General features: G+C 51.2%; 2 protein-coding genes across 2 annotated transcripts; both read left to right on the top strand.

The window, feature by feature from the left end:
* The first annotated feature begins 6 nt into the window (after positions 1–6).
* Positions 7–1,211, top strand: CUNH14orf169 (chromosome unknown C14orf169 homolog). The gene has a single exon (XM_009279253.1). The coding sequence runs from the start codon at positions 207–209 to the stop codon at positions 1,167–1,169; it is 963 nt and encodes a 320-aa protein (XP_009277528.1). The 5' UTR covers positions 7–206; the 3' UTR covers positions 1,170–1,211.
* Positions 1,212–10,108: 8,897 nt separating this feature from the next.
* Positions 10,109–10,702, top strand: LOC103898916 (acyl-coenzyme A thioesterase 5; the record flags this gene model as incomplete). The annotated part of the gene is made up of 1 exon (XM_009279300.1): positions 10,109–10,702. A coding segment is annotated over exon 1 (594 nt), but the record flags the coding sequence as incomplete, so codon positions are not given.
* Positions 10,703–10,709: the final 7 nt, after the last annotated feature.

Below are 10,709 nucleotides of genomic sequence, written 5' to 3'. Positions count from 1 at the left end.
GCGGCGAGGTGCACTTCGGGACTCACCTGGACGTGACCAGCTACGCCGAGGGGGTGCGGGAGACGCACAACCCGTCCGGCCGGGCCCTGCCCGCCGTCGTCTGGGACTTCTACCAGAACGGCTGCTCCCTGCGGCTCCTCAGCCCCCAGGCCTTCTCCCCCACCGTCTGGCACTTCCTCTCCATCCTGCAGGAGCACTTCGGCAGCATGGCGGGGGCCAACACATACCTGACGCCACCTGGGACGCAGGGCTTTGCCCCCCACTATGATGACATCGAGGCCTTCGTGCTGCAGCTGGAGGGGAAGAAGCACTGGCGCGTCTACAGCCCCCGGACAGATGCAGAGGTGCTGCCCCAGTTCTCCAGCGCAAACCTCACACAGGCTGAGCTCGGCGAGCCCATGCTGGAGACGGTGCTGGAGGCCGGGGACCTGCTGTACTTCCCCCGAGGCTTTATCCACCAGGGTGACTGTCTTCCTGACGCGCACTCGCTCCACATCACGGTGTCCTCCTACCAGAGGAACTCCTGGGGGGACTTCCTGGAGAAGCTCCTGCCGGCTGCTCTGCAGATGGCCCTGGAGGAGGACGTGGAGTATCGGCGAGGGCTTCCCATGGACTACCTGGGGTACATGGGGGTCACCAACTCGGACGCAGTCGACGCTCGCCGAACAGCCTTTATGGGGAAGGTGCAGAGCCTGATAAAGAAACTTGTTGACTATGCACCCATTGACGCTGCCGTGGATCAGAGAGCCAAGTCGTTTCTTCATGACTGTCTCCCCCCAGTGCTTACACAAAGTGAAAAGGCGCAGAGCATGTACGGCTTCCCGGCCCGGTGGCAAGATGGAGGGCCCTGTGATGTTGATATACTGATAACAAAAGACACACAAGTACGTCTCCTCCGCCATGGCATCATTAGATTGTGTAATGAAGAAGCAGGTGTGATGCTGTATTACACGACAGAAAACTCAAGAGTGTATCACAAGGAAGAACCCAAGTTCCTTGAGATAGATCCCGAGTACACAGACAGTATCGAATTTCTCCTGTCTTCCTATCCAAACCACGTCAGTGTGGATACCCTTCCATGTGAAACCTTGGAGGACAAGATTTCTCTAGCCACACTCCTGTTTGAGAAGGGCATTCTGACCACAAAGAAGCCTCTGGTGCAAGTGTAACTCTTTATTTTTTAACAAAATAAACATACATTTGTTTAGAAAGTGTTCTGTCTTGTTCTCGCCTTACACCTGCTAGGTGTGAATCAGCAGTCCAGATCACAGTATCTCATCTGGGGGCAGAAGGGCTTTGGTGTGGGTAGAGAAATCAAATGTTCTCATTAAAATGGGTATCTGCTCTAGGAGCGATTCTGCATGGCTGAGGGGCTAGAGAAGGGAAGTGCTTAATTTTTTATTTTTTCCTTTCGCCAGCCATATTGCTACACCCTAGGTAACTTCAGGAAGCTAGTGAACTTTCTGGCAGTCTGTAAATCATCTGTGTGTTTACACAGTGTTTTAAAGAAGCCTGCCCTACTGTGGGAAGTACTCTCATTACTCACAGGCAAATTTGGTGATGGTCACCATCCTGTGTGCCTGTGCTGTGCCACACTGCACAGCCACAGCGTGGCCTTCAGGCCTGTGCTGTGCTGCACAGATCCCTTGGCCACAGGAAAAACTCGGCCAACTCTTCCTAAAAGCAGAGCCGGCAGGCAGCTCCCACTCGGTGCTAGTGATTACGCCACCTGCACGGCCTTGCCCTTATCAAACAGTGCAGCAAGATGTTCTCATGCAAACGTGAGCTGCTGCATTTGAAATGCTTCAGGCTCCGTCTCTTCTTTTTCAGTCTGATAATTGCAAGCTGTCTTAGTGATAGAATAACCTCCCCCACTGTTTTTTTCCTGCAGCAGCCCCTAGCAAGGAAATTACTGGTCCTTACAAGGCAAATGGGGCACCCTCTAATATGGGGCTGTTCATGCTGGGTGCAAAAAGTTCCATACCAGGACCTAACAAGTTACATGAATACATGCCTGGCCCTGTGGCTAGTTCCCGTAAATACTGACAAGGCTCAGATGATACACTTTTCCACAATGCTGTTTCATCGTCCCAGTCAGCAGGTGAGGGGTATTCTGTCTTTAAAGCCTCCTGAAGCCATGCCCACAAGGAGCGGGCTGCATTACCCTGTGCTCCTCCGAGCTGCTGGGTAATCATGGTTTTGCGAGATGGCACCCAAGCACTCTAATTATTTAGGATTTAAGTATACACTATCATCTCCTCCAAAGTCCTCTACTTGCAACAGCCAGTGCGCCAGCCTTTCCCCTGTCTTTTGTCCATATGCTTTTGCTAAATCTTGAAACTCAGGCTGTATAAAATCACACACCATGAGAGCGTGCTGAGGTGTCCCTGGGGGGCCCTTTGCTTTGTGAACCATTGGTGGCCGGACAGCAATGCTGTTGCCACGCTCATCCTCTGACCCTTCTGTCTACTCGTCCTCACCAGAACGTCCTTGTTCCACCATTCATCCCCCTGGCAAACAGCTCGTGCCCGAGTGGTGCCCTTCCCGGGCTGCTCTGCATGCCCCTCTTGCACCACAGGCACCTGCACCATGGCTGCCTGTGCCGCAGGCACTTGCAGCGCGGGTGGCTGCACCACAGACGCTTGCACCACGGGCAGCTGTATGGCAGGTGCCTGCACCACAGCTTGCTGCTTGGGGGCTGCTGTGCGGAGTTGCACCAGTAGCTCATGCAGGTCTTTCTGCCTTGGCTGTAAGCACCCCCATGTCCGTCTCAAGCATGTTAATAACAACCAAAGGCGGCACAAATTCTCCTTAGCTTTTTCTTTCCGTGGCCCGTTTTCTAAGACAGCATAATACTTCAGCTGGAGTGGGCCATTCTGATAATTCCTCCTCAGTTTCTAAATCCACTGAGGAAACCACCTAGGCTAAACACCTTGCAAATACCCCTTACGGATTTGTGCGGAGCCAGCCAGGCAGAGTTTCCCTTTTCTTTATTCTTTCTCCAGAAAGGCATTTCTCACTGAGACCTGCCGACTGCGCCAAATGTTTTGCACTAGGATGCTGGTCCATTATGATCCCAGTAAGAAAGACACTCGCATTCTGTAAGGTATCATTAAAAATGCTATTTATTAGAGCTAACACTCTAAGAAGAGAAGGAAACAGCTTTATTTATCATGTCTAGAGTCAAACAGAAACAATGTTCGCATGAGAATGTGTTACTGCACTGTTCGATAAAGGCAAGGCCATGCAGGTGGCATAATCGCAGGTACTGGGTGGGAGCTGCCTGTGGGCTCCTCTCTAAGGAAGAGCTGGCTGAGTTCTTCCTGCGGCCAGGGAATCTTTGAAGCACAGCACAGGCCTGAAGGCCACGCTGTACGTGCAGTGCAGCACAGCACAGGCCTGGGCGTGCTCGGGTTAACTCTGTTGTGGGTCACTAACTGCTCGATGTACAATGGTGTTCCCTTCAGGATCACTACACTGACTTCCACTGAGAAAAATAGTGAGATGCCTAAATGTGCTGGAAGATTTCAGACCTAGTGACAAACTGATCTCTCAGTTTCAGAATAAGAAAGCAATTTATCTGCTTCATGCTTTGTTCCCTATATAAAAATAGGAATGCATTTTCCATGCATGTGTGAATTCATAATAATAATAATAATAATAATAATAATAATGGAATATGGAATGTATAATAATGCTACAAATACACTTGTAATAGCAATACTTTATCTTTCTTTAATGTCCTCCAGCACTGAAGATCTCCATATTTCTTAAGTATCAATACTTTTCAATTTTCAACCTAAGGCAAGCTAAAAACTTATAATTACCCTTATTTTACAGACAATGGCTAGCAAGGAAAACTCTATGTAGCTCGGCCAAAAGCACACGGCATCTTTTGCAAAATTTAGAAAAGAAAGCCATTTGCATTAAGTTAACAACGCAGACTTTGCTTTCATGGTCTCTCTCTTTCTAGTATGTTTGCAACCAAGTATGAAGAGATGGGTCAAAATTAAGTTTACCCAATTCCCTTGATTTCTGAGGTGTCTTAAATTAGAGTGTTTATTTGGAGCATATATGTTCTATGGCTTTTTATAATATTGGATTCAAAGGTACCCTTCTTGGGTACTGATGATTTTATAGCGCAATGGTGCTGATAAAGAGAAAACAGGCAATTGCTTGATTTCATGTTTCATAGCAGTTAGAATTTCCCATACCCACACACAGATCAGCAGCCTCCAAGCAGGGGCTTCTCCCATCGAACTCCTGAGGGTTGGTGTCCAGCCCATGTTGCCCCACTGCGGCAGATGCACAAGCTATGATAGCCTTGAGCCTACTGATAACGTGTATGCTTGTGAGAGCCCTCGTTAAACCTTCTGATGTCACACTTTATCACTGGGGATCTGGCGTTGGAGAGGAAAACATGTTCGGACAACTGGCATTGTGATCTTCTCTATACATCTTACATATGGAAGATCTCCCTGGGATATATTCACCAGGAAAACAGGAGACTTTCATCATTCCCACAGCTGCCCTTTGTTTTCTGTTTCCCTGCTCTAGAGATGGCATCTCCGTGCGACCTAAAGCAGTTCAGTCAGAAATGGGCTTCCAAAATGACCTCATGGTGATGAAGAGGTTCGCAGAGGGCGAGTGGAACTGTGAAGCTGTCGTGCCCACGGCAGGAAATGCACCTTGCAAATTCACCTGGAATTCCAGCTGAAAACTTCTCATCCAAAGGCCAGCTAAAACTATTCTCAGGGTTTACTGTCAATATTCCTCACTGGGAGAAAACAGGAAAAGTGTAAGAATACACTTGTATTACAATCTCTCTATGGGTGAGACAGCTCTGCTCCTCTAGGTGATCATACATTATCTGCCACAGGGCACTTCCTCTGTGCAGTTTTCCTCTCATCCACACCTTGGACCTCACACCTTATGATAACCCCACACAACAATCTGATCAATGGCCTGAGGATGGCTGCCAGAAGGGAAGGGACGGCTGATACATCAGAATCAGTCCTTGACCAGTCAGTCAGAAACCTGGGTATACCCTTAGTACTCCTAGTGCTAAGTACTAGTACTTAGATCTCCCAGGAAGTGTCTGGATTCACCCTATTCACCACATGTAGGTGATGTCCAGTATATTTTTTTAAACACCCAAACTGTTGTTGCCAATTCCCCGCATATATGAATTCAGGAAAAGGGGCAACCTTTTCCAAAGGAAGCCTGCACCTTCACTGAGTTTGGGAGAGAAACCCGGGTATGGAGCTGCAGCTGCTCCTTCCTCTGGGTCTGTTCCTGCAAGTGTAATAACCAGCAGGCCTGAAGGCAGATTGCTCCCAAGAACCTGCCCTGTGTTTGCACTTGCCGTTTGGAAACTGCCTCTGTGGCAGCTGGCCTGACAGCAGGTACAGCCTGTGCAGCCGTGGGACACTGGGGCCTGGGCAGAGCTGCTGCCTTTGGAGATGCTTCCACAATGCCAGGGGACTGGCTGTGCCGAGCCCGCCCTGCTGCGGGCACTGCCAGGGCTGCAGCGAGGGCTCCAGGCAGCCTTGATGTCTCCCAGCACAGCAAGTGCCCCTCAGTTGCAATCTCCCTGCCTGTGTGTGGGAGGGTATGGGGAAGGAGCAGCTGCTTCAAGGAATACTCCCCACTGCGGAGCACTAAGGCTCACCAAGTAGCCGGAGCCTGTCTGCCCCATCAGGCAATGGGGTAGATATGAGGTGCTGTTGCCCCGGCTGCATCTGACACAAGCCCTTTGTCAACTCTGGTCTGATGGACCTGGGGAAGTGTTTCATCCTCCAGAGGCTGCACCACGGCTAATGGAGGGGAATGCTCAGCATGCTGTAAGGCAAGGCAAGGCAAGGCTTGCTTGGGCTATATCCTGGGCATATATCTAGGAGATATATATGTATAGGCTACATGTGCCTGCTCCTCCACAAGCACTTGTGCCTGAAGTGCTGGAGTGGAGCAATGTGGAGGGACAGGGATGTGTATGGAGGTGGCTGAGAGGCTGTGGGTCCCTCTCTTTCCCCTTGAGGCCAGGTGAAGTCTAGATAATGGTCTGGATAGATGAATAACTCTTAGAAGCTGAGGTTAGGTCTGGTGAGTGCCAAGTTGGTAATGGCCCATCTGTATTTGCTATGCTGTGAGTGCACTGGGAACCATTTTCTCTGGGATGGTGTGGTGTAAACAGTAATGGAGTCTGACAACATGTTATAAAATAAAGTTTTACTGAGGCAGTAAGAAAGATGAGTAACAACATGCCCATACGGCAACTCACCCAATCACCAATAGCAAACACAGGATCGTAAGCAATGCCATGGTTCCAGTGGGCTGCCAGGTACATTTGGTGTCCAGGTCATCTGGCAGCAAGAGCCAGTCATGCAAATGCCTTTTGAATGCGGGTGAGAGTCGCACCGCCCCGTGGCTCCAGCAGTGGTGGTGTGATTTGAGAGAATCATTCCTTACACTAATAATGTGGGCAGCATCCTGCCTATGCTGTCGGTGTTGGTCAGGGGGCAGGGTGTCAGGAGGCAGGGCGTCAGATGGGACATGGGAGGTGGGGCATGCCTGGAGCTAATGCAGCAGAAACCTTGGTGGCTGCCATCACTCCTATGTACTCTGTGCAATCTGTCAGCGTACTTGAATGTCCCCACCAGTTACCTTCAGCTGTAGTCCAGCTAAGCAGCTGTGCTGCCATTTGCCTCGGGTGGTGTTGAGTTCAGCATTAGTTGACTGGCTGAGTCTTGAACATAGCCTTTGAAGTATTGGTGAGACCTCTCTTCCTGACAGGCAATACAGGTACGAGTCCATTAGCACTTCCTCTTCATCACTGGGCAGGCAGATCATTTCTGCAAAGGCAAGAGTTTTGTTAATCAAACCAGAAAAATGTTTGCAATCCCAAAGAAAGTAAATGCTAGACATATTCTCCTCCCCTTTCCAGCATTCACCAGGAGCAAGGAGTCCATTTTGAACCAGCTGGCCATCTAAGATGGGGGATAAGGCAGCAGAAGGCTCATTCAAAGGATCAGGATGATGCTTGGCAAGAGAGCTAGGCTTTATTCTACCCCAAAGGCAAGCACACCCAGGTCTGAAGAACCTGAGTTGACAGATGCTTTTTCATTTATTGAATTAATGTTGCTAACACCTGTACCAGTATAACCCCAATAACATGGCTTCACATACCCACAGCTGTGAGTAGAATTGGGTTCACATTTTCTGTAATTTCCCTGATCTTTTTTGATCAGGCAGTGAGGAAAAGGGATAGCAATCTGAATTTATCTTAATTGAACAGATCATATGCAATATGCTCATTTATCTCCCTGGTGGCCTGTGAACTTTAAATAAATTTCTGTACTCTCCATACAACTGTGGTCTCCCCATGGGTGTACCATCTTCAGCCTGTACTTTAAAGCAACCTCCACTATATGCACCTTTGGGTGCAGAGATTTCACCACATGTACAGTGAATGTGTCATCACAAATGGAAACATCTCTGATTGCTGAACTGCAGAAAGTGTACAATATGGGGTGTTAGAAAAAGTAGTGGTGCTGGTGTCTCTGGTTAAGAGCTGTCAGGCTGCTGGGAGAGAGATCTCTCTGGAAGAGCTGTGTCTTCTGTGCCTTGGGTTCACCTCTCCTCTGGAAGGATGTGCTCTGGCCGGTAATTTCTGCTTCTGGCCCCAATATGGTCCGGTCATCCAAGAAGCTGTTCTGCAATCTTCTCCCAAAGGATGTACCCCTGCTGCTTTGTGTTTGGATTGCAAAATTTATATAAGAGATCAGAACTGATAAAAGAGAATTAGTAGCAAATGAAACTCCCAGGCCCTTCCCTGCCCGGGATATTTTGTAATCCATGCTCCCAACCGGCCCAGCCAAAGCCCATGGACCTGCCCTTGTGTGGGGAAGGCGCTCTGTCTGGGTGTGGGCAAGAAGAGCAGGTGGCAGAGCAGGAGGGAGGGAGGGACGGGAGCCTTGGGGAAGCCCATGGCCACACCAGCTGCCATCATCTGGTGAGAGGTGAAAGACTGCGAAGTCCCAGGAGATGCCAGGAGAGTGGCACCAGGCTCATGGAGCTGTCTCTCCCATGAGATGCTCCCAGGCCACGGCCCCATGAGCCCACACCAGTGCAGGGCAGCACCAGCCCCTCTTGGGAGCGAGGTGGGCTCCCGTCCCATATGAGCTTCTGCAGAACAGCTTCCCCCAGGGGGAAGGTGGGACCCAAGCCCCAAACATGTTCCCTCACTGGGCCTCTGGAGCAGGGGGGGCCTGAAGGAGCTGGGGCAGAGGGGAGTGCAGAGGGGCTCTGTGACAGACCCTGCCACGCTGCCCCACCACTGTCCTGATGCACAGAGCTGGCCCCATGTGGAGCTGGCCGCAATTCCCCTGATCGGGGACAAGTGGGAGCTTGCCTTTCCTCCAGCACAGCACGGGCTCCATGATGGTGATGCCCTGCTGCGTATGGGATCATGTCCCCTGGGTGAGCTGTCTGGGCTGTCCAGGGAAATCAGTCCATCCCAAAGTGCTCCCAGACTGTGGGGACAATTTCCTCCAGGTCTGCATGCGGCAAAGGGGCAACCTTTTCCAAAGGGAGACTGCAGTTTGGCTGAGTTCAGGAGAGGGAGAGCCTGTGAGAGAAGTCCAAGTACAGGGAAGAATAAGGCTGCAGCTGCGCCTTCCTCTGGGTCTGTTTCTGCAAGGGTAATAACCAGCAGGCCCGAAGGCTGATTGCTCCCTAGAACCTGCCCTGTGTTTGCACTTGCCATTTGGAAACTGCCCCCACGGCAGCTGGCCTGACAGGGTGGGCAAGTACAGCCTGTGCAGCCATGGGACACCGGGGCCTGGGCAAAGCTGCTGCCTTTGGAGATGTTCCCGCAGTGCCAGGGGACTGGCTGTGCCGAGCCCGCCCTGCCACTGGCACTGCCAGGGCTGCCTTGACATCTCCCAGCACATCATGTGCCACTACTGTATGACCTGTCCAGAATTGGTTTTCAAGCCTATAAATGAGAAAAAAGAGTTTACTTCTTCTCTGCATGCTTAGTATCTTCAGCTCATATTTTAAAACACCCCCTCAGAAATGCATATTTCAGTGTAGGGATTTCACCAGGTTTACCCTGAATGCCTATAAAGCTCACGGAGCTGCAGGAAGGGTATGATATGGAATGTTATAACTGGGATGCCAGGGTCTCTGGTTGAGAACTCTCAGGCAGCTTTTCCCACTGGATGGGATGTTTCTCTTCTGTGCCTTGGGTTCGTCTCCCCTTCAGAAGTATGTGCTCTCGCTGGGGGCTTCTTCTTTTTAACCAAGATGCCTTGGTCATCCTACAAGCTCTTCTGCTTGATTTATAGTCAGTACAATTTTCTTTCAGAAGAATGCTTTTTGCTTTGGAATTATGGGGAGAAAATGGGATCAGAATTCCTTGAAGTAATTAGCTGAGTTTTTGCTGGGAGTGGGGTAATTTTCTTTGGACCATGTGAGGTGAAATTGCTATATGAGGGGGGATGGATGCTGGACTACACAATTAATCCTAGATAAGAAAGCACGTGACACTTTCAGAGGGAGAGAAAACACAATCTTCATGGGCAAGGAAAATCTGCTGAGAGTCTGCCCAATGCCTCTGACTACCTGGTATTACAAAATAGGACCATGCTGAGGGTTCTCTCACATGCTTCCAAGCAGTGCAGAAACACAAACATAGCTACAGGGAGCACATCCACCATTTTTTTCCAAGAAGAGCTATGCACAGTGACAGGAGAGCTGTGAGAAAGCAGGGCTTTATTTACTCCTGTAATCAGCCCCTTGGGGCACTGGTACAGCATCTTTTCGAAGCATACATGAACCATTGGCTTCACAACAGCCACATGGGGCAGGGAGAGAGGGGAGGGGAGCCAGCAGTCCCACTCCTGCCAGGGCAGGAGGAGGAGGCAGCTCTCCATGACTGGCTGCCCAGGCACAGCAGCCAGGACATCCAGCTTAAATACAACCACGATGTAGCTGAGTGGATCACAGGAGCAGCTGCAGATTGCTCCCAGCTTTCTTTGCCGAACACCGTTGTGGTCACAGCAGACAAGGTTTCTCTTGCCCAGCATTTCCACATCACTCATCCCCCATGGTACCCTCTGTCCACCTCTCACCTCAACACACCGTTGTGGTCACAGCAGACAAGGTTTCTCTTGCCCAGCATTTCCACATCACTCATCCCCCATGGTACTCTGTCCACCCCGGGACGGCCATTGTCCGCGGCCTCTCCTCCATGGTCCCCTCCGTCCGCCTCTCGCCCGCCACCCGCAGCCTCTTCGATGAGCCGCTGGCCATCGCCGTGCAGGACCTTGGCCCGTGGCAGCAGGTCACGCTGCGGATGTCCTTGTGGGACGAGGTGGGCGAGCTCTTACAGGCTTGTGCCTGCTACCAGACAGGGGACGACGGGGGGCTGGACCTCACCTGCTGCCCTGCACTGCCGGGAGGCAGCTTCTCCGGCCTGGAGCCCATGGGGCTGCTCTGGGCTTTGCAGCCCCAAAAGCCCTTCAGGCGGCTGGTGAAGCGGGATGTGCAGACCCCCTTCCTCCTGCAGCTGGAGGTGTTTGAGGGCCATGGGGAGCCCCCCGGGCGGCTCCTGGCCCAGGTGCAGCACGAGCGGGCGTTCCTGCGGGACGGGGTGCGGAGAGTCCCAGTGCGAGAGGGGAGGATCCGGGCGACGCTTTTCTTGCCCC

The sequence above is a fragment of the Aptenodytes forsteri genome, unplaced genomic scaffold (assembly GCF_000699145.1).
Source record: "Aptenodytes forsteri isolate BGI_AS27 unplaced genomic scaffold, ASM69914v1 Scaffold3, whole genome shotgun sequence".
Taxonomy (NCBI): Eukaryota; Metazoa; Chordata; class Aves; order Sphenisciformes; family Spheniscidae; genus Aptenodytes; species Aptenodytes forsteri.
Note: the sequence above shows the minus strand (reverse complement) of the source record. Positions and strands in the feature narration are given on the sequence as shown.